Source organism: Momordica charantia (assembly GCF_013281855.1).
Source record: "Momordica charantia cultivar OHB3-1 chromosome 10 unlocalized genomic scaffold, Mcharantia_2.0 BLBB01000010.1, whole genome shotgun sequence".
Lineage (NCBI taxonomy): Eukaryota > Viridiplantae > Streptophyta > Magnoliopsida > Cucurbitales > Cucurbitaceae > Momordica > Momordica charantia.
In genome coordinates this window covers 6,005,408-6,031,416 of record NW_028275158.1, presented here as the reverse complement: position 1 = coordinate 6,031,416, position 26,009 = coordinate 6,005,408, and the positions used below count along the sequence as shown (strand labels likewise).

At 34.1% G+C, this 26,009-nt stretch overlaps 3 protein-coding genes across 6 annotated transcripts; all 3 read left to right on the top strand.

Moving 5' to 3' along the window:
* The first annotated feature begins 4,149 nt into the window (after positions 1 to 4,149).
* LOC111008117 (cation/H(+) antiporter 18) lies at positions 4,150 to 8,672 on the top strand. The gene is made up of 4 exons (XM_022280704.2): positions 4,150 to 4,256; positions 5,039 to 5,241; positions 5,800 to 7,340; positions 7,647 to 8,672. The coding sequence occupies exons 2-4, from the start codon at positions 5,041 to 5,043 to the stop codon at positions 8,341 to 8,343; spliced, it is 2,439 nt and encodes an 812-aa protein (XP_022136396.1). The 5' UTR covers positions 4,150 to 4,256; positions 5,039 to 5,040; the 3' UTR covers positions 8,344 to 8,672.
* A 4,058-nt stretch (positions 8,673 to 12,730) lies between these two features.
* Positions 12,731 to 15,642, top strand: LOC148208448 (cation/H(+) antiporter 18-like). The gene is made up of 2 exons (XM_088117574.1): positions 12,731 to 13,210; positions 13,307 to 15,642. The coding sequence occupies exons 1-2, from the start codon at positions 13,001 to 13,003 to the stop codon at positions 15,497 to 15,499; spliced, it is 2,403 nt and encodes an 800-aa protein (XP_087973700.1). The 5' UTR covers positions 12,731 to 13,000; the 3' UTR covers positions 15,500 to 15,642.
* Positions 15,643 to 20,654: 5,012 nt separating this feature from the next.
* Positions 20,655 to 24,860, top strand: LOC111008369 (cation/H(+) antiporter 18). Of its 4 annotated transcripts, none has more exons than XM_022281044.2 (4): positions 20,655 to 21,057; positions 21,845 to 22,097; positions 22,345 to 23,346; positions 23,433 to 24,860. In XM_022281044.2, exons 2-4 carry the CDS (start codon positions 21,894 to 21,896, stop codon positions 24,636 to 24,638), a joined length of 2,412 nt encoding a protein of 803 aa, XP_022136736.2. In that variant the 5' UTR covers positions 20,655 to 21,057; positions 21,845 to 21,893; the 3' UTR covers positions 24,639 to 24,860. The 4 variants fall into 4 exon arrangements, with proteins under 4 accessions (XP_022136736.2, XP_022136735.2, XP_087975377.1 ...); XM_022281043.2 differs by having other exon boundaries at positions 20,655 to 21,064; XM_022281046.2 differs by lacking the exon at positions 20,655 to 21,057 and adding an exon at positions 21,667 to 21,734.
* Positions 24,861 to 26,009: the final 1,149 nt, after the last annotated feature.

The window sequence follows — 26,009 nt, the reverse complement described above, 5'->3', positions numbered from 1 at the left end:
GTTCGGTTTGTAAATCTTTAGGTCGGGTCGGGTCGGTTAATCAAAACCAAGGCATCCTTCCTTTTTTAGTCTAATTGAGCGTGTGCCGTCTCACTCTTTAGACCCCTCCGCTCAACATCTGAGACAAGCATACCCCATGGCGATCTTAACGGTAGACATCGACTACGACGGTAGTGCAACGACGGACAGCAACAGCGACGGTGGCCCAAGCGGTGGCAACCCATAAATCCTCCGATTGATTTTTGTTTGCAATGAGGCAAAAGTCTATCACGGTCTCAACAACAATGAAGTTCCGACCTTCTTCTTGCTGGAATTGACGATGCCAGGGGTTGCCGCTGGGCCGAGATTTGCGTGTAAATAGTGGAGGTCGATGGTGGTTAGGTTTAGTGCGTGTAAAGTTTCGATTTTGTTTGCGTGTAAATTGGGATTTGCGAGACTTTTGGGATCTTCTAATACACCTATTTTATTCTTTAATTTTTTTCGTTTGGATTATCTTCAAAGAGGTTTCCGATTTCATTTGAGTGTAAATTGATTGGCACGATTTTTGGGATCTTTTAATAAACCCATATTTTTTAATATTTCATTTTGGATTATATTCTAAGATTCAGCTCTACACAGAGTGATCAGCGCAAAGAGAAGAGAGAGGAAAAAAAAACGACGCCGACCCGACCGGTACCCAAACTGAGGATAGCCGAGTAAGTTGGATTCGGGTCTGTTTTCAATAGAAATCGACCCAAACCAACATATTTACACCCCTAATTTTGAGCATGGCAATGTCTGCTTCTCTCTTGTGCAAGTAGTTAGCGAATCGTTCAAAAAGAATTATTGTAATTCTTTCAACTTTTTCCCAGGAACCACCCTAAACTTTTGGGACATAATTAATCTCATTTGACCTAATCCGACCTTGACCAAAAGTTGCATAAACAAGTATTAATTTCTATTTCCATATTCGTCAAAACACTGAATCTAGTTTTTCCCCTATTTGGCATATCCTTAGGAATTAGGATTCCTTCCCATTGATGAGGTGGGTTAACCCTTTTTTTTTTTTATTTGTTTGTTTGAAAAGATATGTTTATTAAAATAAATCCACTTGAACAATAATTAAAGGGAAATCTCTCTTTACAATATCCAAAAGCCACCGAGGGAAACACTAATTAACACCAAGAATCCGTAGCTAAAGAAGAAACTCTCAATTTCTCAAGCATATAAGCACTCTAAACAACAATTATAAAAATAAGTTACTTTTAAACTATCTTTTATCTATCTCAACATTCCATCTTTTATTTCATTTTTTTACTTAATTTTAAATTTTCATATAATCAACTAATAAATTAATCTAAATATAAATATCAACTCATTGCCACATAAAAGAAGTATCAATATAGTATTTATAAGGATGTATAAACAATGTTTATACTTTAATTTATGAATCCTTACATCTTTGATATTAATAAGTAATGGAAAATTAATGTCATGAAGAAGTATGGGAGACTATTGATATTAATAAGTAAATACAAGGATGAAAGAGATAACTTAACCATGTTATTAACACTAAAAGTATCATTCTAATAAAATTAATGATTGGAATTAGAATTACCAACGTTAACTTTTCTTTTTTTTTTCCTAGTACAATATGTGGGGATGAGAAATGGGAGATGAGAGATCGAATGCACGAACTCCTGGTTGGAGATATATGTCAAGCCCTAATGTTTACTTATTAGTTTTCCAATAATTTCTTATATTTAATTTCTATAATTTGAAGCAAACAATTAAATAAATTGTTAAGATGATTATATACCTTCTCTTGATGTCAAAATATTTAAATCTTCACTCCATATTTATTATAAAAAAAAACTACCTTTATAATATTCTTATTTCTTAAACTTTGAAATTAAGAGGTTGTAATAGTCTTATTTCTTATTTTTAATTTTTTAGGAACATAAACACAAATTTATTTTATTTTATTTTATTTTATCAATTTAAACATAGTTTAGTGGTGGGATATTGTAGTTTGTTGAAGTAAAAAAAAAAAAAAAGACAATCTATTTTCTTGTTTCTGTTCGAGCTCTTAAACAATATAAGTAAAATCATTATTTTATTCTTATTTTAAGTATAAAATGCAAGTTTGAATACAATAAGTGAAGAAATGATAAATAAACACATTACTTTTCATTTCTAGAAAGAAGAAAAAAATGTAAAAAAAAAAAAAAAAGAAAAAGTAAACAACTAAAAACAAGCAAAGAGAAACAATAAAAAAGAAAAAGAAAAAGGCACACAAATCGTAACCACTTTAAATAGATGTAGATGCTAAATATATTTAAAAGAATTTATTTTTATTTAATATAAGTCCGTAGGAAGATTCGAATCTGTAACCTCCTTTTTATATATAAAATATATATACATTGACCAATTTAATTGCGGGGCAAAAGATATAAATTAAAACAATGTAATATGGTTGTTAAAAAAAAATCAAGTTAGAGATAATTTTCAAATGGTTCTTAAAGTCATCCCCTAAAACATTATTTATACTAAATTTCTCCTTTTTCCACCGTTATTTTATATCTAATTTCCCCTAATCTCTTCTCTCTTATATCACTTTCATTTTTTTTTCCACCAACCACTCTCCTCCACCTTATAATTATATCAAAACAATTAAAATGAAATCACAATAACAAAATTGTCAAAATTCAAAAGTCAATTCAAAATACAGGATGACAAGAATCCAATTAGATTTGGAATAAACTAACCAAAAGATAATGTTTATAAAATAAACTTTTTGCCAAAATAAAAAGTTTAATGAGATGATGTCATAAAATAAAATTTTACCAAAATAGAAAATTTAACGAGAACCACAACTTTATCAAATAGACAAAAAAAAAAAAACTTGAAAAGTTTTGTGATGCCCGTCTCATTGAGACTTTATTTTTAAAATATAAGATAACTCACAAACCATATCTTTATTTCTTTATTTATTCAAGATCTAGTTCAGAATATTATTTTAGTTTTTAGTTTTTTATTTTCTAGTTTTCTATATTTAAATAATATAAACTATACGTGTACGCTTTTTATTTATGTTTTTTAAAAATAAAGAACCAACAGTTATCTTATTTATCTCTCTAACTTATCCCATCTTCTTTAACGTATCTATCTCTGACTAATTGAAAAAAATAAAATTATAATTGAAACAAAATTTGGCTTATTAAGGAAAAAAATTATGAGAAAACATAAATTAAAAGTAATTACCAACCACTATAAATTTGGCCTAACGAGACAGAGTGAGCAAACAAGTTAGAATATTTAAAATATAACGTTTTTTTTTATATATAGTCAAATGTATGTATTTGTTATATATATGAGACGTGAAGAGCTCCATTATAAAATTTGTGATTGTTTTGGGCAAATTATTTTATATTTTATGTTTAATCATGCAACATTATAATTTCAATTTGAAGATAACAGTCGTCAAGGAATCTTACTATTTTAAAATTAAATCAATATTTTTTATTTTATATATTTTTTGAGTTTTCTAATTATCAAAAATATAATTTGTGTATAATAAAAAAATATATATTTTGTGATTTTCAAATGAAGAACAATACGAGAATATTAAGTCACTTACAAGAACAAATTAAAGGAGAAACAATTTTTAGAAATAGACTCATACAAGTTTTTGGATTTTTTTTTGTTCTCTAAAACAGATAATTATTTTTTGAAAAGCAACACCCTCTAAGCATTCCCTACTTTATTTTGTTTTGTTTTATTCTTTTTAGTTTTCAAAATTTTACTTAGGGATGGTATAAAAACTTTAAAAAAAATTCACACAAAATATTTTTTTAATACATAATTACCGCTGAGATATGCTTGCTTTAGCACACAATCTTGAAGTAGATAGATAAAGTATTTTAATTTTGTTTCTTTCAGTACAACATACGGAGATTCGAGTTGACAATAAAATATTTTAATTATATTAATAAGATAGTGAATTATCACAATAATTTGCATAATTGGGATGGATAAGATTTGGAAAATATTTATAAGAAGAAGTAGCTATCTTATAAGAATATTTGAATTTGAAAATTACCAAAGAAACCCTAGTCCAACAAGGCACATGAAGGTGTGGTTTGAATATAAAAGGGAGGTGGTAGTGCCAAAATTGCTTCATCCCATTTTCTCCATATCCTTCAAGAATTTTTCTTTTGGAGATAAGAATTGTATCTCATTTTCCAATCAAGAACTTTTGTCCACAAAAATTCAAGGTGATTATTTCACTACTTTTTGCTTTATTTTATTGGTTTTGTGTGACTTCAAATGGTTATTTAATTATTATTATTACTACTACTCTATGTATTTTGAAAATTGAAGTAATTATTTCCTTCGAGGCAGAAAATCAGCTTATTTAACTAAAAGTTTAATATGGCGATTAAGAGATTATTTTTGGCTAAGTAAGTATTTCTATTGTTTTCTATATTTATCAACGAAGACATCTGTTTAAGGTTTCACTTATAATCAAGATGATTTATTTGAGCTGTTTGATTAAAAATATCTGTCTAAATTATTGTGGTTGATTGTTTATTTGAGAGCATTAATAAATTCAAATGAATGTTAATTGGATTACACTCAAATCAAGTTATTGTTAATTGTTTTTTCTTTGTAGACTTGTGTTTGCTAAATAGGTGATTTAGATTCCTTATTTAAGTTCATCCAAATGCAATCCATGTTAATAAATTTGTAAAACTCTTCGATTTATGAAAATTTTAATGAAGTATCAATATGATAGCCGTTATTTGACCATTCAAAAACACATTACATTCAATAAAATAATTTGAGTTATTAATATTTTATATTACCCGAACGAAAAAATAATGTTCCACAACGTTTGGAGAAGAGAAAATATTTGTCCTCAATGTTAATTCCCAAGGAGTCAAATGATATGTATATTTAATTTTAATATTTAACGAAGTCATAAGAAGTTATTTATTTATTATTATTATTAGTTTGAAAGAAGAAAGCTTAATCAAAATGGTGCATTTTTTCTTAGAAATGGCGATGAATGCGACCGCGGCGAGTAGTTGTCCGGCGATGATGAAGGCGACATCCAACGGCGTATTTCAGGGTGACAATCCGCTTGATTTTGCCCTTCCTTTGGCCATACTTCAGATATGTTTGGTCGTCATTCTCACTCGTCTTCTTGGTTTGCTTCTTCGTCCACTTCGACAGCCTCGAGTTATTGCTGAGATTGTTGTAAGTCACTTTTATCTTTAATTTGGCTAAGTTTATAAATTTTCACCATGAATTTTGAACTTCATAAGAAAAAATGACCCTCGTGTATTTGGTTGTAAGGAAATAAATAGGAAGTTAATTTTTAGGTTTTACTTTGGTCTCCTTGGACTAATGAGTCATAACTCATGATGACATAAAATTGATCATCCTAACATTGTCTTTTGCCAATTTTTCAATAAACATATATTTATAAGAAGAAGTGCTTATTAAAATAAATAATATTTAAGTGCTTACCAATCAGCATCTATTTTTTTTTTATTTATGTACGTACTAGTCAGGTCCCTCTCCGATATATCAAAAATGTTAGGTTAAAATTTTTTAGATGGAAGAAAAATAATCTCTCTCTCTCTTTTGTGGTTGATTTTAAAGTTGTTCATAAAGATTTTGGAGTGGACAATATTTGGCTAAAGAATAAAAGCTCCTACTCTACTATTGCACTAATTAATCAATGTTCATCTTTCTTTTGAACTGTGTTCTGAGTTTTTTCCTTTTTTGGTGGTTTCTTCTTCCTGATGGCAGGGGGGAATATTGCTGGGGCCGTCCGCCGTCGGCCGGAGCCTGGATTTCCTACATACAGTGTTTCCGGCGAGAAGCCTCACCGTGTTGGACACATTGGCCAATTTGGGTCTTCTCTTCTTCCTATTTCTGGTCGGCCTGGAATTAGATCCCAAATCCCTCCGCCGCACCGGAAAGGTCGCATTGGGCATAGCCATGGCCGGAATCACCCTCCCTTTTGTCCTCGGCATCGGCACCTCCTTCGTCCTCCGCTCCACCATCTCCAATGGCGTCCATGGCCCTCCCTTCATCGTCTTCATCGGCGTCGCCCTCTCCATCACCGCCTTCCCCGTCCTCGCCCGGATTTTGGCCGAGCTCAAGCTCCTCACCACCCCTCTCGGCCGCGTCGCCATGTCCGCCGCCGCCGTCAACGACGTCGCCGCCTGGATCCTCCTCGCCCTCGCCGTCGCTCTCTCCGGCACCGGCCGCTCCCCTCTCGTCTCCCTCTGGGTCTTCCTCTGCGGCTCTGTTTTTGTCCTGTTTTCCGCCCTTGCTCTGCCTCCCGTCTTTCGCTGGATGTCCCGCCGCTGCTCCGACGGCGAGCCAGTCGCCGAATTGTACATCTGCGCGACGTTAACCACCGTCTTAGCCGCCGGATTCGTCACGGATTTGATCGGAATCCACGCCCTGTTCGGAGCTTTCGTCGTCGGCGTCCTCGTCCCAAAAGACGGCCCGCTCGCCGGAGCTCTGGTCGAGAAAGTCGAAGACCTCGTTTCCGGTCTATTCCTCCCTCTCTACTTCGTTTCCAGCGGATTAAAAACCAACATCACCACCATTAAAGGAGCCCAATCGTGGGGCCTCCTCGTTCTCGTCGTTTGCACCGCCTGCGCCGGGAAAATCATCGGCACCGTCTCCGTTGCTCTGTTTTGCAAAATGCCGCTCCAAGAATCATTGGCTCTGGGATTTCTAATGAACACCAAAGGGTTAGTCGAATTAATCGTCCTCAACATCGGGAAAGACAGAAAAGTCTTGAACGATCAGACATTCGCGATTCTGGTTCTGATGGCGATCATAACGACGTTCATCACCACGCCGGTCGTGATGGCGGTTTACAAACCGGCGGCGAGGAAGAGCAAATCGGAGTACATCCACCGGAAAATCGAACGGGAGGACGCGAATTCGGAGCTGAGGATTCTGGCTTGCTTCCACTCGGTGAATAACATTCCGGCGATTCTGAATCTGATTGAGGCGTCGCGTGGAACGGAGGGGAAGGGGCGGGGGCTGTGTGTTTACGCGATGCATTTGATGGAGCTGACGGAGAGGTCGTCGGCGATTGCTATGGTCCACCGGGCGAGGAAGAATGGGCTGCCGTTTTGGAATAAAGGAGGGAAATCGGATTCCGATCAGATTGTGGTGGCGTTTGAGGCTTTCCGGCGGCTGAGTCGGGTGTCGATACGGCCGATGACGGCGATTTCTTCGATTTCTGATATGTATGAAGATGTCTGCAACAGCGCCGAGAGGAAGCGGGCCGCCATTATCATCCTTCCCTTCCACAAACATCAAAGGTCCGTTTTACTTTCTTAATTCTTACTAGAAAATTTTGTTTTGTCAATAGTCGTTGTTTAAAATATGTAGAAAAAGACTATATCTTCTTTGTTTTCCAAAAATTAAAAAGCTACAAAATTTGTATTGAATATCATTCAATAGATATTTTAAAAGGGAAATTAATTAGGCGTTGAGATTAGCACCACCATTAAATAGTGAAGATTGGAAAATGCAAAAATATGTATTTTTTTTTCAATTTTAAGTGTTGTTTTAGTAAGGAATAAGCACTTAACTATTGTTGACGTAGTTAGTAATGAAATGCACAGGTTTGATGGATCTTTAGAGACAAGAAGAGCAGATTTTCGATGGGTTAATCAAAAAGTTCTAGAACAACCACCATGCTCCGTTGGGATCCTAGTCGACCGAGGGCTCGGAGGTGGGTCCCACATTTGCGCTAGCAATGTCTCGTCAATCGTAACTGTGTTCTTCTTTGGTGGGCGGGACGATCGTGAAGCTCTTGCTTATGGCCATAGAATGGCGCAACATCCGGGAATAACCCTAAACGTAATACGTTTCGTTCCAAGCCTCGACATGGGTGCTGAGTCTATTAGGATCGACTTGAACAAAGACGAAGATGTTTCAATGACCGCAGATGAGAGGGTATTGATGGAGTTGAAGATGAAGAAAACAGGTGATACTGAGGAGTCGATAGTGTATGAAGAGAGAGTGGTGAGCAAAAGCAGCGATGTAATTGAAGTAATGAGAGAGTTCGGCAGATGTAATTTGATAGTGGTGGGTTTGGCATCAGAAGGACAGGTGGTGGAGAGTCTTCAATCAGTTCGTGTAGTGAAGAGCATGGAATGTCCGGAGCTAGGCCTGGTGGGGAGCTTGTTGACGACACTTCCAGAGTTGTCAGCGATAGGTGCTTCAGTGTTGGTGGTGCAACAGTTTCGTGGTCCATTATTGCCTTCTTCCTCCACCACCACCACAGCGATGATATTGCCAGAACAACTTAATAAGTAAATCTAACATATCACTACCATCCATCAGCTTCAAGTTTTTAAGTTGGTTGATGATTTAATGTGGCATCAGAGGAGGCGTATAACATATGTGGAGATGAGAAGTGAACCTCCCAACTCTAAGAAACGAGCAATGTACCTTAATTGTTAAACTATGTTCATGGTACTGATAGATTTCCACATGTTGGGTCTTGTGTTAGAGGGGGCGATTTTACACTTTCTATGTGGTTAATTAATAGAGCTTGCACAAGGAGAAATTAAGCAACCACACAAAAAGGTGGGTAGAGTACTTCTTTGATCAATTAATTAATTAAGTCGTGCTTTGTGAAACAAGACGGTGACCTTCAATTCTAAGTACTTAGGATGACAACTAAATTTCAATTATTTTTATGTATGGTGTGGTGAGAGATGATATTTCATAACAACACAACTTGATTATTAACGGAGAAAATACTTAGGTCCGTGATGACGTAACTTATGCTAACTACTATTAAATATTTGACAATTAAGAGAGAATTGCAAAAATAAAAGCAAACTTTTAAAAAATAATCTATTGATATGTTGAAGCGGATTTTTTCCTCTTTTTTTCCTTCTTTACATAAAATAGCATAGAGAGATATAATCACTCAACTATTAACTATTAGCTATTGGTAATGAAAAATTCTCATATACATTTTTTTTTGTTAGAATTTAAAAAGATTGTTGGTGAATATATTTTCTCAAAATACAAAATTCTCTCTCATTCTTAAAGATTCTCGTTTAAAAATATTACAATTCAAACAATAAATTTTATAGAGTAAACATTAAAGTTCCAAAATCACCTCTAAAAATAGGACATTTTTTAAATAATGTATTTTTTTAAAAGAAATGACATAAATAAAGTAGTTTAAAACGGATTTATAAAATTAGGACAGGGGCCAAGTTGCAGTCTAGTGATGTGGCGCTCTAGCAAAGCCACAGAGCCACATGGATCAAAAGGGAATCGCATGCAATTGCGATTATAAAAAACCCTAAAATAGACTTATGAAACTCTCATAAGCTCAAATAAAATTGCTTTTATTACAAAATAAACCATTTATAGTGAAATGAGAATTTCAAAGGTTGCAAGCAAAAGACTTAAACATGAAAACCTCCAAAATGTTTGAAAGTTGCAAATAAACTTTAGAACAAACTTGAATATTTGGTGTGGCCAACCAAATTCAAAGCATTGATGGTATATGAAACAAATTACTAACGTCTCGATTAACACAAAAATGGAATTCTAATTCTAATTGGAAAAAGAACATCTGTATTGGGTTTGTCTCTAAGGTGAATCATCTTGTAACTTGTAATTGTAAGAAATGACTCATCAAAAGGATTATGATAAATAATTTTCTTATATGAATCAGGGAGATTTTAATAAGTTTCCTTATAAGGTGAGTTTTGCGTTTAGATTTTGCAAATTAATAAGTTGAAAGAAAAAATAGATTTGTGTAATATTATGTTTAGTTCATCCGTAAGCACGTCGATATTTTCATCGACATATCCATGTTTCTATGGATTTGACATCGATATAGACATTTCCATCATAGTACAAGAATATTGACAAAATATGAAAATTATTAACAAAATGTCATTAATATATACATAATATTAATATTAATTATTTTTAACTAATTTAGAAATAGGAAAATGTTTATTTGTTAATTTAAATATTTTTTTTTATGGTTTTCTAATTTTTCTAATTTTTACAAAAATATTCATCGACATCGACATTTTATCGATATTTCCATGGAATTGAAATCTCCACATTTTCATCTGACATCGACATTTAAAACCTTGGTTTAGTTTGTAAATTTACAGTTTATAATATAAAAGAGGAATTTCATCCCCTTGAATTTATATAACCTAAGGATACTCACATCTGAGATATAGGTTTACAACTTCTTAACTAATTTTGAATTATACAAATTTAATGTTGGAGTCAAATATATATTTTTATTAATTAATGTCGGTTAGGATACTTCCTTATTAATGACGTTTGATTGACCATAAACCTATGATTAGGAATTTTAATATCAATCATCTTATTAGTTAGGTTGCAATTTTTTCTTTTTTACTGCAACAAAATTGAGGTTGGAGATTTGAACTTTGACCTTAATTATGCTGGCAATTAAGTTGCTGCTAATCTGAATATATATAATTGTAATTTTGTATTCTGTCAATATTTAAAATACTCGTATTAATAGCCTGGACTTGTTAGAATTAATTATAACTAAAATTTCAAAAGATAAAATCGTAACTTTTAAAAATTCATAGACTAGGTAGATTCAACCACATTAAAAATAAATTTTAAGAACTAAATTTATGTAATTCAGTATGCAAAGAAAAAAAATCCATATTTTAATTTGATTTTCAAACATAACCTCGATAAATGAATTATTTTCTTTTAAAAAGTGGCATATATTTTTTTTTAAATTGAAAACTTAACTTTAACGTTTTTCTTTTTTCTTTTTCTGATTGAAATTCTATATATACTAATTAAGATAAAGAAGAAAATAAAAAATTAAGATAACTAATTCAACTTCTTTTTTTAGTATATATATGCCAATTATTATTAAGCTTGGCTGGTTTTGACATCAATGTAATGAATAACATATGCATTTTACTTATTAAAAGAAAGAAAAAGAATATATGCATTTTATGTTTGAATCAAGGATTTAAATGTCGACGTCAATGTAAATGTCGAGATCTCAATTTCATGAAAATATCATCTATGTCGACGGATATTTCTATAAAAATTAGAAAAATTATTTAAATTAACAAATAAACATTTTTCTATTTCTAAATTAGTTAAAAATAATTAATATTAATTTATTATTAATGATATTTTGTTGATATTTTTCATATTTTGTGGATTTTCTTGTATTATGATAGGAAATATAAATTTATCTCTCATGTCGATGTCGAACCCATGGAACCATGGATATGTCGATGAAAATATCGACGTGTCGACGGATATTTAGAACTATATTTGAATTAGTTATCTCTAAATTTTAGATTTCTTAATTACAAAAGTTCATTAATGTAAAATTTTCAATACTCTCCTTATTTCCAATTTTGACGCGATAATGAAAGGAAAATTAATTTTTATAAGTTGTATCATTCTATATCAAGGTTTCATTACCTGGATTGCCAAAAAGAAAAAAAAAAGGTTTCATTACCTATTAGGAACAAAAATAATGAAAATCAATAAAAATAAAAAATGTTATTCATTTGATAAGTTTAATTGCATAAGGAATATGAATACTTAACTAACATATAATATTTATCAGTGTACTTTTTATATTATTCCAGACCAAATAAAAGTATTGTCTAAAAAAATATTCTGGCAAATATTTTAATATCTTTATGGGTACATTATTATTCTAGTTTTTCGAAATTTGAATGATGCATATAAATTCTAAGATACAAAGAGCACAACTTTTCGATAACGTTTTTTAAAAAAAGTTTATTGGATAAAAAAATAACTTTTAATTAAATAAAAATGAAATTACCAATTCGATAAAAATTCCTTAATTATATAAAAAATATATAAAGAGACAAAATTAAATGTTTAAAAATACAATAAATACAAATTGAGAGCAAAGTTTTAATATTCACGATGGCAAAAATGTTGAGGCCTAAATTTCTTTTATATGTCGATGGAAATATTTGTTTCAATGATATTTCTGAAAAACAAATCATATAAAATATTTAAATTCACAAATAAACTTTTCACCTTTTTAAATAGGTTAAAAATTCTTATCATTAATATTATGTCCATATTAATTCAAATTTGTTGATTTTTAAATATTTGATTTTTTGCAATATAATGGAAATGTCATTGATGTCGAAGCTAGGGACATGTGGAGATATTGATGTTTAATATCTCGACTGGAATAGATTTTTAATATCTCGATTGAAAGGTTAAAAATTTGTTAGGACAGTTTTTTTTAGTACAACATTGTTAGGACAGTTTGAAGTAGTTGTTAATGCACAAATTTGACCATTATCAAAATTACACCGCTATATGTTAATAATGATGTATCGAAACTATAAAATATAAATATTAATGTGCTAGTCACAGCCACTCAGAATTGCATTTATATGAAATAAAGCAAAAACTAAAATTTTGTAGTGTCCTTTAGTTACGAGTCTTTTCCTTTTATTTACGGGATAAAACCTAAGATTAATACATTATCTTAGACGAGTAGGAGTCATACTCCTAATACAATTTGAATTGTTTAGATAATTAGATAAGGGCATATTTATAAGGTTGAATAAACTACTTAGGTTAATTATAAAGCACTAATTTCCAGCGATAAGGAAAAAATTTGAAACGGCAATGGATAAGCAAGTAATTACTGCTTTATGTTGGTTGGGGAAAAAAAGATAAAAAAGATTAAAAAAGAAAGAAAAAAATACAAACGCTGTTGTGCTTCTCTCTCTTTCTCTGGTTAGGATTCGTAGCAGCTAGCGGAACAAGAAATTTAACCACTTATAAACCACTCTCAAGCCATTAAAATCGGTGAATTTGGCGAAAAAGTTTCACAGACAGAGACACAGATTAGGAAGATTAGAGATTACAAAGCTTGTATTGCGATTTTTTTCACACACAGAGATTTGATCCCAATACACCAATGGCAACGGTGGCGACAAATGCGACGGTGATCGGTGCTTGTCCGGCGCCGATGAAGGCCACTTCCAACGGCGTGTTTCAAGGCGATAACCCCCTCGATTTCGCCCTCCCTCTCGCAATCCTCCAGATTTGTCTCGTCGTTCTTCTCACTCGCCTCCTCGCTTTCATTCTCCGCCCGATTCGCCAGCCTCGTGTCATCGCCGAGATCATCGTATGTTCAAAAATCCGATTCTCTGTTCCGAGCTTTTTTTTTTCCGTATGTAATTTGACAATGTTGTAATGTCTGGTTTGTTGATGGCGATTGCAGGGGGGGATTTTGCTGGGCCCGTCCGCGCTTGGCCGGAACAAGGATTACTTACATGCAATCTTCCCGCCGAAGAGCCTCACCGTTTTGGACACATTGGCCAATCTGGGTCTCCTGTTTTTCCTGTTTCTCGTCGGATTGGAGTTGGATCCCAAGTCCATCCGCCGCACCGGAAAACGGGCGATGAGCATTGCCTTCGCGGGGATTACCCTCCCTTTTCTCCTCGGCATTGGCACTTCCTTTGTCCTCCGAGCGACGATATCCAAAGGCGTTAATGAAGGGGCGTTTCTTGTTTTCATGGGTGTGGCTCTTTCCATCACTGCGTTTCCTGTTTTGGCGCGAATTTTGGCGGAGTTGAAGCTTTTGACGACGGATGTCGGCCGGATGGCGATGTCTGCCGCCGCTGTTAACGACGTGGCGGCCTGGATTCTTCTGGCGATTGCCATTGCACTCTCCGGGACTGGCAACTCCCCGCTCGTTTCCCTCTGGGTTTTCCTCTCCGGCTCCGGTTTTGTTCTGTTTTGCATCTTCACTGTCCCGCCGGCGTTCCGGTGGATGTCGCAGCGGTGCTCCGAGGGGGAACCGGTCAAGGAGTTGTACATTTGCGCCACGTTGTCCATCGTTTTGGCGGCCGGGTTCGTCACGGATTTGATCGGAATCCATGCTCTGTTCGGCGCTTTTGTGGTCGGAGTTCTCGTCCCCAAAGAAGGCCCATTCGCCGGAGCTCTCGTCGAGAAAGTCGAAGATCTCGTCTCCGGCCTCTTCCTGCCTCTGTACTTCGTTTCGAGCGGATTGAAAACAAACGTAGCAACGATTCAAGGAGCTCAATCGTGGGGTCTTCTCGTTCTCGTCATTTTCACAGCCTGTTTCGGGAAAATCATCGGAACTCTCTCTGTTTCCCTTCTCTGCAAAATGTCGATGGAGGAATCGCTCGCTTTGGGATTTTTGATGAACACCAAAGGCTTGGTGGAATTAATCGTCCTCAACATCGGCAAAGACAGGAAGGTTTTGAATGATCAAACATTCGCGATTATGGTTCTAATGGCAATTTTCACAACATTCATCACTACCCCAATTGTTATATCGGTTTACAAGCCGGCGAAAAAACTGAGCAGATCTAACTACACTCACAGAACTCTTTCTAGAGAAGATCCCAATTCCCAGCTCCGGATTCTAGCCTGTTTCCACTCCGTCGACAACATTCCGGCGACAATCAACCTCATCGAAGCCTCTCGGGGAATCGAAAAGAAAGAGGGGCTCTGTGTTTATGCTCTGCATCTGATGGAGCTAACAGAGAGATCCTCCGCCATTCTTATGGTCCACAAAGCAAGAAGAAACGGCGTTCCCTTCTGGAATAAAGGGCGGTCGGACTCCAATCGGATCGTCGTCGCTTTCGAAGCATTCCGGCAACTCAGCCGGGTCTCAATCCGGCCGATGACGGCGATTTCTGCTCTGTCCAACATGCACGATGATATCTGCAGCAGCGCGGAGAGGAAGAGGGCGGCCATTATAATTCTTCCGTTCCACAAGCATCAGAGAATCGACGGATCTCTGGAGACGACGAGGACCGATTACCGGTGGGTCAACCGGAAAGTTCTGGAACAAGCGCCGTGCTCTGTTGCGATTCTGGTAAACAGGGGACTCGGCGGCGGTTCCCACGTCTGTGCCAGCAACGTCTCCTCCGCCGTCACCGTCTTCTTCTTCGGCGGCCCGGACGACCGCGAGGCTCTGGCCTTCGGGAAAAGAATGTCGGAGCATCCCGGTATCAGACTGAAGGTTGTCCGATTCAAACCCACCGCCGGTCCCGCCCCCGAATTCGTCGCCGTCGACATCAACGAGAACAAAGAATTCGCCCCCAATTCCGCCGAATCTGCGGCCGACGAGCGAGAGTTATCGTCTGTAGAGTACGAAGAGATAGAAATGAGCAAAGGGGCCGACGGCATTGAAGCGATGAAGGAGTTCAGCAAATGCAATCTGATTTTGGTTGGGCAGATGCCGGAGGTGGAACTGGTAAATAGTCTGAACTTGAACAACTTGGAGTGCCCGGAGTTGGGCCCGATCGGCGGGTTCCTGGCGTCGCCGGAGTTTCCCACGTCGGCGTCGGTGCTGGTGGTGCATCAGTTTCGAGGTCGCCATGAATCGCCACCCGGAGGAGGAGCAGGAGCACGAGGGGGGACGATTGAGGACGATGAATAATTAATTTAGAGCATATATATATAATATATATTTAAAATGGGTTTCTGATAGATTATTATTATATTTGATTAGCTATAAATTTGAGTGGAGAATTGTAAACTTCAAAAAAAGAGGGAATAGAAGAAGTATTGTTTAGATTATTAGGTGAGTTTGTATAGTCTTCTTTTTCTTTTCTTTTTTCTTTCTATATTTCGTATTTAAGTTTGGTTATTTAAATTATGAGTTTGTTAATTCTTAAAAACTTTGAAATTTAGCTTGATCAAATTTATGTCTCAAGTGAGATTTTTTTTATTTATTTAAATTCTATTTGGATTTATAAACTTTATTGTTACTTTTATTTTGTAGTATCTAAATTTTGCATAAAAGTTTTTTTAAAAAAAGTTACTTGGATGTATTTTGTTGATTTACTTGATTAATAAATTTTTAAATGAATTAATGTTTGGAGTTGTAAAATTATTAATAAAAAAAGGTTATTGCAAAACAGAATATTTGAAAATACAAAATTAACGTAATCTCGCAATTCACTTTTTTATTGATTTTTTAACGACGTTGACTAAAAGAGAAAAATATCCATGAGAGTAATAGAAGTTTGAGTTTTGGTGAAGAAAATGTGGAGAGTAAGGGAAAGACAAAGTAGTTACTAATCTTGTGAAATTTTCCTATCCATTAAAATTTTAAATAACTTATAATTTTGTAAAATTAATTTATAGAAATTACCCCATAAAACTTTATATATTTCAACTATTTGGTTCATTTTTTTCAAGATAAACTATTTATATTTTAACCTTTTGTCATATTAAATAATGAAAATAATTAACCATTCATTAAAAAAGAAAGTGGAGAGATGGGAGAATGTGAATGGGTGGGATGAAAAGAATTGAAAAATTGAAGTTAATTTTGAGAAAAAGTTGTGTACCGTTTAGAGAAAAAGAGTAGTAGAAAGAGATGGAGGAATGTGAATGAGTGGTATAATTTTCGAGAGAGAGAAATGCCAAGATTGTCATCAAAGTAATAGATAAAAAATTCAAAATTAAAGGGCAAAATAGAAAAATAATACACAAGCTTTGAATTTGGTTCAAGTTATTGGAGATTTTCCTTGAAATTCATTTCCCCATAAATGGTCTTAGTAAAAAGAAAAGACATAAATTAATTAGGTTATTATTTTGTGATAAAAGCAATGGTACGTATTTGAGGTTAAGAGAGTTTTACAAGTAATTAATTATGACACAAGACTTGTCCCAATTCCTTGAACAATCTTAAAATGTCCACCACCACTAAATAAGCGTTTACTTTTACCCTTTTCTTTGTTGGAACTATCCATTATTAATGGTCTCTTTCTTTGTACATGAATTTAACCATCTTCATCTTACACCAGTTTTGAAAAATGGTTCAAAAAAAATTTGTATAATCAAATTTGTAAGGAATCAAACTCACACCATCTTGATTGAAGATGTATATCAATTATCGGCTGAACTATGATCGCTTTGGCAACCACTGACCTATAGTTGATTGTGCTGAAAGAAATTTAATTCGTGGAATTGAAATTGATTTTATATTAAGTTTAGGCAGTAAATGCAATTTTTAATATTTTACTCCTCAAACCCTTGTTCCTTCATTTGAGCATTACATTTCTAGTGAGGTCTTGTGATTTGTTGATTTTTTGGATCAACCAATTGACTTGTCCATCTCTTTGATCTCCTCTTTGACTAGTTGATCTTTAATTTAGAGCGATCTTTCTGTTGATCTCTTTCTTTGAATCGACCTCTTAGCTTACTGATCTCTTTCTTTGGATCAACATTTTGGCTTGTCAATTACCTCTTTAGAGTGGTCTTCCGAACTTGTATCGACATCTTTGGATCAATCTTTCGAACTTGTCAACCTTTTTGGATTGGTCTTCTGGACTTGTCGATCTCTTTTAGTGGTCTTTTCACACTCGTCGACCTTTTTGGATTGAGTCAATCAATGTCTTGCAGTCTTGTACGCTTCAGATGTCTCCAAAGTGTTAAGATCCTCAAAGTTTTTAAGTCTTCTAGAGTCTTGAATATTCAATTCAATTTGTTGGGAGTTTTATCTGTATTCTTTGACTTTTGAATTCGGAGGCTCAAAGGAAGACACGTGACATTATTTAAATTTACTATTTTTATCATTCTAACGGTTTCACTTAATATATTCAATCAATTTGTTCTACACGCTCTATTTTAATGTTTAAAAAGTCGTTCTTTTATTATATGCAATAATTCTAAGTGTACTTATAAAAAGTTAAGGGTTAAAATTGCCTGTTGACTTAGACTAGTTCGTTTGCCTGCAATGACCATTGGATCAATTATATATTATTATAGGAAAATCTAATGGGTAGCTTCGTTGTGTATTATACATATTTTTTAAAAAGTAATTGTAAATATATGATTTTAAAAAATAATTGTAAATATAGTAACTTTTTAGAACTAATAAATTATTTGATTATATCATTCATTAACATAGATGATTAGCTTATATATCAATTAAGAAAAATTTCAATGGGTGGCGATTTATATTGTCAATTCTTTTTAAAGTTTGTTGTGCATATAAATTTTTACATGATTTTGATTATAATAATTATAGTAAATCATTAGTTCTGATTACCTTGTCAAGATTTGTAGCTATCTTATTATTATAATATAATATATGTAGAGTAATATAGACGAAAGATACAAGATTTTAATATGACATCAAATAATCAAGAAATTGTAAATTAATAACATCTTGTGATTTTTTTTATTCCTATGTTTAGATTAACATATTGTCAATTTTCTTTTCATGGTTTGTTATCAAAATTACAATTTGTTACTATCTTATTCATAATAAGTAGATTAAAAAAATTATAATACTAAATGTGCTAAAGATTGAATAATCTCGAGATGAATTCTACGTAAATGATGGATGGGAGTGGTGAGAATTCAGACCGACGACTTTTTTTAAAGATAATAAAAATGTCATATATATTAAATTATGTTCCTATTGACATAAAAATATATTTTTTAAAAATTTAAAATTTATCATTATAAACAATAAAAATCTAGTTTAGAACTATAATACAAAAGAAGACGCTTTTGAGAGAATACTAATACGGTGCTTAAGAGGTAGCTTTATGGCAAACCTAAAGTTTAAGTAGCCTATCACGATTTAAATAGCTTGATTACGGAATTGAAAAATCCCAAGAATTTAAAAACAAAAAAAATTTTGGATGTACGAAAAAAAAATATAAATTTAGGAGAAGTACCTATTTGGTCGCTGAGTTCTCATCTATATGTCACTTTGGTCTTTATATTTTATAAAAAAATATAAATTTAGGAGAAGTACCTATTTGCACTTTCAATCTCTAAATTTTTAAAATAGGTTCCAGTTATTTTTTATTAGAAAAATATTTAGCTTGTTACGACTCATCTTCACCACTATTAAAAAATTGACAATTCATTATTTTTCTTTTTACATGGATCCCACCCCCTCGCAAGTGGGAATGCGACTTCGAATCCAGTTGCAGTTGAATTCTGTGCCTCTTTCATATTTATTTATTTATTTATTATTATTATTTTCTTATTTATTTATTTTGAGTAAACTGTTCCATATTTATTTACTTGTTCATTCTCTTGCATTTCATTTCCATCATGAATTGATATTCATTGTGCTTCGACTCTTCTCTTCGGTCAGTGATCTTATTCCATTTCCTTTTCTTTATTCTCTACTTATCATATTGGGTTTCTTTTGTTTTTACATTTGCGACTCATCATTAATTCTTTTCTGCCTTTAATTTTATTATCTATTGTTTCCTTCCATTTCCCCACTCGCTTTTGCTTCAACCCATCTTATTCTTCTTCGTACCGTTACTTTCAATTCCATTTTGGAGTCTTCGTACTTTAAAAAACATGTCTATTTGATCCTTTTTTGCAAAATTTTAAACGATCGGACCAAAACTTGCTCACTTGTACCTTTATTACCAAATTATTAATATCTATGAGATTACATCTTAATACCAATTGATAATGAGAGGAGTAGTTCATTTTCGATGTGACCCTTTAGATAGTGCCTCTCTTGGGTTAACAATCTTAATCGGATCTTATTTTTGAACTGGATGTTCGTTTGAACTTTTGAGATTTGATATCGTATTAATATTTATGAGATTTTTATCTCAAAATCAATTCACAAGTCATTTTTAATTTGGGATCTTTAGAGTTTCCCGAGCTACAAAACTTTTTCTTTTTCCTTTTAGCTTATTTATTTTGTGTGGTTCCCCTTCGATTCTTTTGAAAGTGGCGTTTTTGTGGGTGTTAGTTTTATATTTAATTTAAGCACTTTGAACAACATCCAAATTATTTTTTTTAGATCATCATTAATAAGTGATTATTTTAAAAAGTGAATTTTAGAGCAAAAGTGTGTTTGTAGTTTTTTTTAGAGTTAAAATAATATTTTTGATCTTTTCATAGTTTTGATTTATTTTGGTTTCTGTATTCTAAAAGAGTTACCATTTTGTTTTCTTAATTTTATTTTTAATCACATTTTCTATCATAATTTTAACACAATACTACCATCAATATATTTTCCATTACTTTATATTAAATGATTTCCATTATATGTAGAATTTGTATTAAAATTTTAAAAACAAGAAATAAAATGATAACTTTTTAAAGATACACGGATTTCGAAAGTACAAGGACAAAAATAAACTAAAGCTAAAAATTCAAATACTAAAGTATCAAGTAATTTTATTTATAGAACTTCTTTTTTTAAGAGTGATCCCTAATACTAGATTAGTTTTTTAATTAAATCCCCTGATATTAAAAAAGCTTCAATTTAATTATTTATGTTTCAGAATTTTTCAATTATACCATCACTGTTAATGAATATTAAAATTTGTCAATTATAAAACTACATAACATTATAATATTTCATGAGTTGCTACAAATTAAAATAATACTGCCTACCAAATTTTCTTTTCTAATTTCCCTTCGAAATCAAGAATTTATAAATTGAAAGTTATAAGACATTTTTTTAAAATTCAATAAATTATTTGACAAAAAGTTAAATTTTTTTGACTTACCAAATAATACCAAAATTTTAGTTTATTCATTGAATTGTAGTGTACAAACAAAAAACTGAATTTGGAGAGCATACAAACGCGCCGATACTTTTGTCTCCAAAACTCAAACGCCAGTGGAGATGTTTTCCTCATAGGATCAGGTCCCACGTCGCCCACATTCGTAGTTTATTGTTATTTTCCATTCCAAGGTCAGCGAGGCGCAGAAACGCAGCCGGAGAAACTGGGGATGCAATTTCGACCGCCGTAAAGGCCGCCACTTGTAAATGCATTGACACACTTCTCCCATTAATCCCCTGTTCTGTTTTTGCTTTTACTGCCCCAATCCAGTACTACGAAGTTAACAGCAACAACCCCAGATAGCTAATGGGCTAATTTTCCACTTTTCGAATCCCTTTTCTTGTGTTGCATTATGGGTTTCGTTTCGATTTTCAGCCCCGGATGTTTCGTTTAAGATCATTACTCTGTTCTGGGCATTCTACTGCTGGTGAGTGGTGAGTGATCTATTTTGATTCTCTTCTCTGCTTCTTGTGTTCCCCCCTTTCGATTTGGTTCGGTTTGTTTGCAAACGGTTCTTTCTGTCAATTTTGGGATTTTTTTTTGTTTATGGGGTTCCTGATGTTTGTTTCTGGATTTTGTTCTGTTTTTTTCCTCATTTGTGCGGTTATATGACTTCGTTTTGCATGATCGGAATTTTGGTTTGGAATATATGCGATTTCTGCACAAGATTTTGATTCTTTAGAATACCTTTCTTTCCCTTTCTTTCTAAAGTTTACTACTAACGAAACTTGAGAATTGACGTCTGAAATTGTAGAGAATATATATATATATATATATATATATATATATTTGTACTTTAAACAGTGATTCCTTCGCTTTCCCCCGCCGTTCTCCTTCCCCAGAAATTTTATGGTCTGAACTGATGACCCCACATGAAAAAGCCAAAGTTTATTTTATTCCTTCAATACCAGCGCCTGATAAAAAGCAAACTTTTCTTTCCTTAACTTATTCATTTTGTGCGGTTCTGCTTTAATTCTTATATAAGCTGCAGTTTGGTGGGTGACGTTTTCCTTTAGTATAAAGTAATTAGATCGGCTATATTGTCAATACAGTGGAGAGTGCATACAAGGTTGCAAGATCTCAACTGGGGAATTTCAGTTTCTGGTCAAAACATATGTTGAAAGTTCCTTTATTTGATTCTGGTCTTTTTATAGTTCTAGGTCCTCGTTTTGTAGAAGAATTTCACCCTGAGAAGGAAGTCTATTTTTGAACAGGAACTGAAATTTAAGTAAGCTGCTCTCTGTAAAATTTTCGGGTGACAGAATGGCTTCGTCGAATACTACAGCAGTGACTAAATGTCCATCTCCAATGAAAGCAACATCGAACGGCATTTTCCAGGGCGATCATCCTCTTGATTTTGCTCTCCCTCTTGTCATTCTGCAAATATGTTTGGTAGTCGTACTTACTCGCGGGCTTGCTTTTCTTCTCAGGCCGTTAAAGCAGCCACGAGTGATTGGAGAAATTATTGTAAGTCTCTTTGTTCTTTTGATGCTAAAACTGATCATGTTGGATTAGAATACTTTTAGTTTACATCTGTTTGTAGTAATAGACTGTTGCATACACAAGTTTGATAAAGTTTTCATATTGTTATTTTGGTTCTTTGAGGGGAATGCAACTAGCTCTTGAATTTAAAACCGCTAGGAATTGAGATGCTGCTTTATTTTAAGTGCTAGAGAACACCCTTCTGAGTTATCTCTTATTGCTAAATTTGCAGGGAGGAATACTACTTGGTCCATCTGCTCTTGGACGTAACACAAACTTTCTTCATACGATATTTCCACCAAATAGTATAACACTGTTAGATACTATAGCAAATATTGGATTGTTATTCTTTCTCTTTCTTGTGGGTCTTGAGTTAGATCTACAGTCAATACGTCGTACCGGAAAGAAGGCCCTTGGCATTGCCATTACTGGAATATGCCTTCCATTTGTATTAGGAATTGGATCATCATTTGTCCTCCGAGGAACCATTTCCAAAGGTGTAAATGCTTCTGCGTTTCTCATATTCATGGGTGTTGCACTTTCAATAACGGCATTTCCTGTCTTAGCTCGTATTCTTGCCGAGCTTAAACTTCTAACCACTGACGTCGGTAGGCTGGCCATGTCTGCTGCAGCAGTGAACGACGTAGCTGCCTGGATTCTCCTTGCTCTTGCCATCGCATTATCTGGCTCTGATAAATCTCCCCTAACTGCGGTTTGGGTCCTTTTATCTGGCTGCGCCTTTGTCGTTGCAGCTATTGTCATTTTATCCCCAGTTTTCAAATGGATTACCAAGCAATGTTTTCAAGGGGAGCAAGTAAGTGAAATCTACATATGCGCCACATTAGCTATCGTCCTAGCCGCTGGATTTTGCACGGATTTTATTGGGATTCATGCTATGTTTGGAGCTTTTGTTGTAGGAGTATTAGTTCCAAAGGATCGACCATTAGTAGGTGCTTTGGTAGAGAAAATAGAGGATCTTGTTTCTGGTCTTTTCCTACCTCTTTACTTTGTGTCAAGTGGATTGAAGACCAATGTAGCCACAATTCAAGGAGCACAGTCCTGGGGTCTTCTAGTTTTAGTCATAGTTACTGCCTGTTTTGGAAAAATCGTTGGCACTTTTATCGTGTCGGTTCTTTGTAAAATACCTGCGCGTGAGGCTCTCGCGTTAGGATTTCTAATGAACACCAAAGGTTTGGTGGAGCTTATTGTTCTCAATATTGGAAAAGACAGAAAGGTAAAGTAGCTTATAAGGCTCTCACTTTATACGGTTCTTTTTCCTTTTCTTGGAGATCTGATTTGCATGTTTGTATGATTCTGCAGGTTTTGAATGATCAGACCTTTGCAATTATGATTCTAATGGCTCTTTTTACTACTTTCATCACCACTCCTCTTGTCGTTGCTGTATACAAGCCAGCGAGGAGCGCCAAATTAGGCGATTATAAGCACAGGAAAATCGAACGGAAAAACAAGAACACACAGCTCAGGATTTTGACCTGTTTCCATAGTGCAAGAAACATTCCATCAATTATAAATCTGCTGGAGGCCTCGAGAGGGACTGAGAAAGGTGAAGAACTTTGTGTATATGCAATGCATCTCATGGAGCTGTCTGAGAGGTCCTCAGCCATTCTAATGGTACATAAGGCGAGGAAAAATGGTTTGCCTTTCTGGAACAAGGGCCAGAGGTCAGATTCCAACCATGTTATCGTCGCGTTTGAAGCTTACCAACAACTGAGCAGAGTATTCATCCGACCGATGACAGCCATCTCTTCGATGTCTGACATACACGAAGACATCTGCGCTACTGCTGAAAGGAAAAGAACTGCAATCATAATTCTTCCGTTCCACAAGCACCAGAGGGTGGATGGTTCACTAGAGACTACTCGAAGCAGCATCCGCATCGTTAATCAGAATGTTCTCGAGCATGCTCCATGTTCGGTTGGAATATTGGTTGATCGTGGTTTGGGTGGAACAACCCATGTTTCATCGAGCAATGTTTCGTTTTTCATCACGGTTCTATTCTTTGGTGGTGGAGATGATCGCGAAGCGCTTTCTTATGGAGTTCGCATGGCCGAGCACCCTGGCATTAGATTGATGGTAATACGTTTCTTTGTTGAGTCTGAGCCTGTTGGGGAGATAGTCAGTGCTGATACCCTCGGGAAATCTTCTGCGAAGACCGTTTCTCAGGACTCTCAGGACGAGGAGTTTCTTGCTGAATTCAAGCAAAATGTGGGCAAGAGTGATTCCATCACATATGAAGAGAAAACCATAAAAAGTGCTGCAGAAGCAATGGATGCAGTGCAGGAGTTGAAAAACTGCAATCTGTATCTCATCGGCCGAACACCGTATCTCAAAGCAAGCTCTGGCTTAAACAGAAGCGACTGTCCGGAGCTCGGTCCAGTTGGGAACCTGTTGACTTCACCAAACTTCCCGATTGCAGCATCGGTTTTGGTGGTGCAGCAATATCGCTCCGGTTTACCGGTGAATTTGGCTTCATATTCTGCTGAGGGAGAATCAGAATCAGCATAGTTTTGCTTCTTGCTGCTGTTAGAATTCACCGGTGGAATAAAAACTGGACATTACATTACACATTCTTGAGTAGCACATAGGAGAAGAAGAGGAGCATCTTTGTGGATCATAGTTTTACATTTCTCAACTTTCTACTTTTTGGTATCAACTCTGATATATGATTGTTGTGTTACTTGAACTGCAAATAATATTTGCCAAATATAACCAGACTCTTTTTTCCTTTGTTTTTTGGGAACCGGTGTGTCGAGCGATCTGCACACTGTATCGTGTTCATAGTTTTGTCCTCCAAGTCCTTGGAGAGGCTTCGCCTGATTAGTTTCAAGAGACGAGGATTTTAAATTATTAAAGGTTCGTTCGGTAACGTTTTCGTTTCTTACTTCTTGTTTCTAATTTTATTAAAAAATCTATATATTGTATAGCTATTCATGTTTCTTGTTTTTCATTTTTACACAAACATTTTTAAAATTCCATAAACATTTTCAAAATTCTATAGAATTTTTAGAAACAGTTTTTTTTTTTCTATTTCCAAATTATTTCAAAATATAAATAAAAATATTGTTTGTTTTCGAATTTATAGGTGCTGGGTTATGCAATTCTATTTTTCTTTATTGAAAATGAGGAAAAGACAAACATAAATAAGAATCGAGAACGTTACTAAACGAACCCTAAAATTTTAATTTTAATTTAAGAGGGTTCGACATTTTTTTCAAAGTATCTCTCATTATTTTGTTACCCAATTTTTGGACGCCATCTTCTTATTTAACTATTCCACAAGTCATTCAAGAAAATGAAAAAAAAAAAAAAAAAAGCTTTTGACCCGTACTTTAAGAAAGTACAAAATAAATTAGGCTCTATAGTTTAAAATTTATAATAAATTTAATCCCTACCCTAAAAAATCTCATCAATATTAATTGTTGGTTCTTATTATATAACCATTTTGACTATTTAACCACTCATAATTTTACTACCTATATAATAAATCTTATTAAATCTTAATCTAAGTCGACATATTGATGTTTTTTCCACCTTGTTGATGTTTTTTCTTTTTGTTTTTTGTTTTTTTTTCCTTTTTACTTTCTCGGTTTATTTTTTATTTTCTTTTACTATTTACTTTTTCCTTTTTTTCGTTTTCTTTTACTTTTTACTTTTTCGTTTTTACTTTCCTTTTTCGTTTCTTACTTTTTACTTTTTCATTTTTCTAAACTTTTTACTTCTTTTTAAAATTTCTATTATTAAATCCACTTTTCTTTTCAAATTTAAAATCTACACAATTTTTAAATATTCATCCAATTTTCCAATCAAATTTACCTAACTTCTAAATACATTTTCTAATTCACTCAAATTTTATTTATTATTTTCTATGAGTATTTC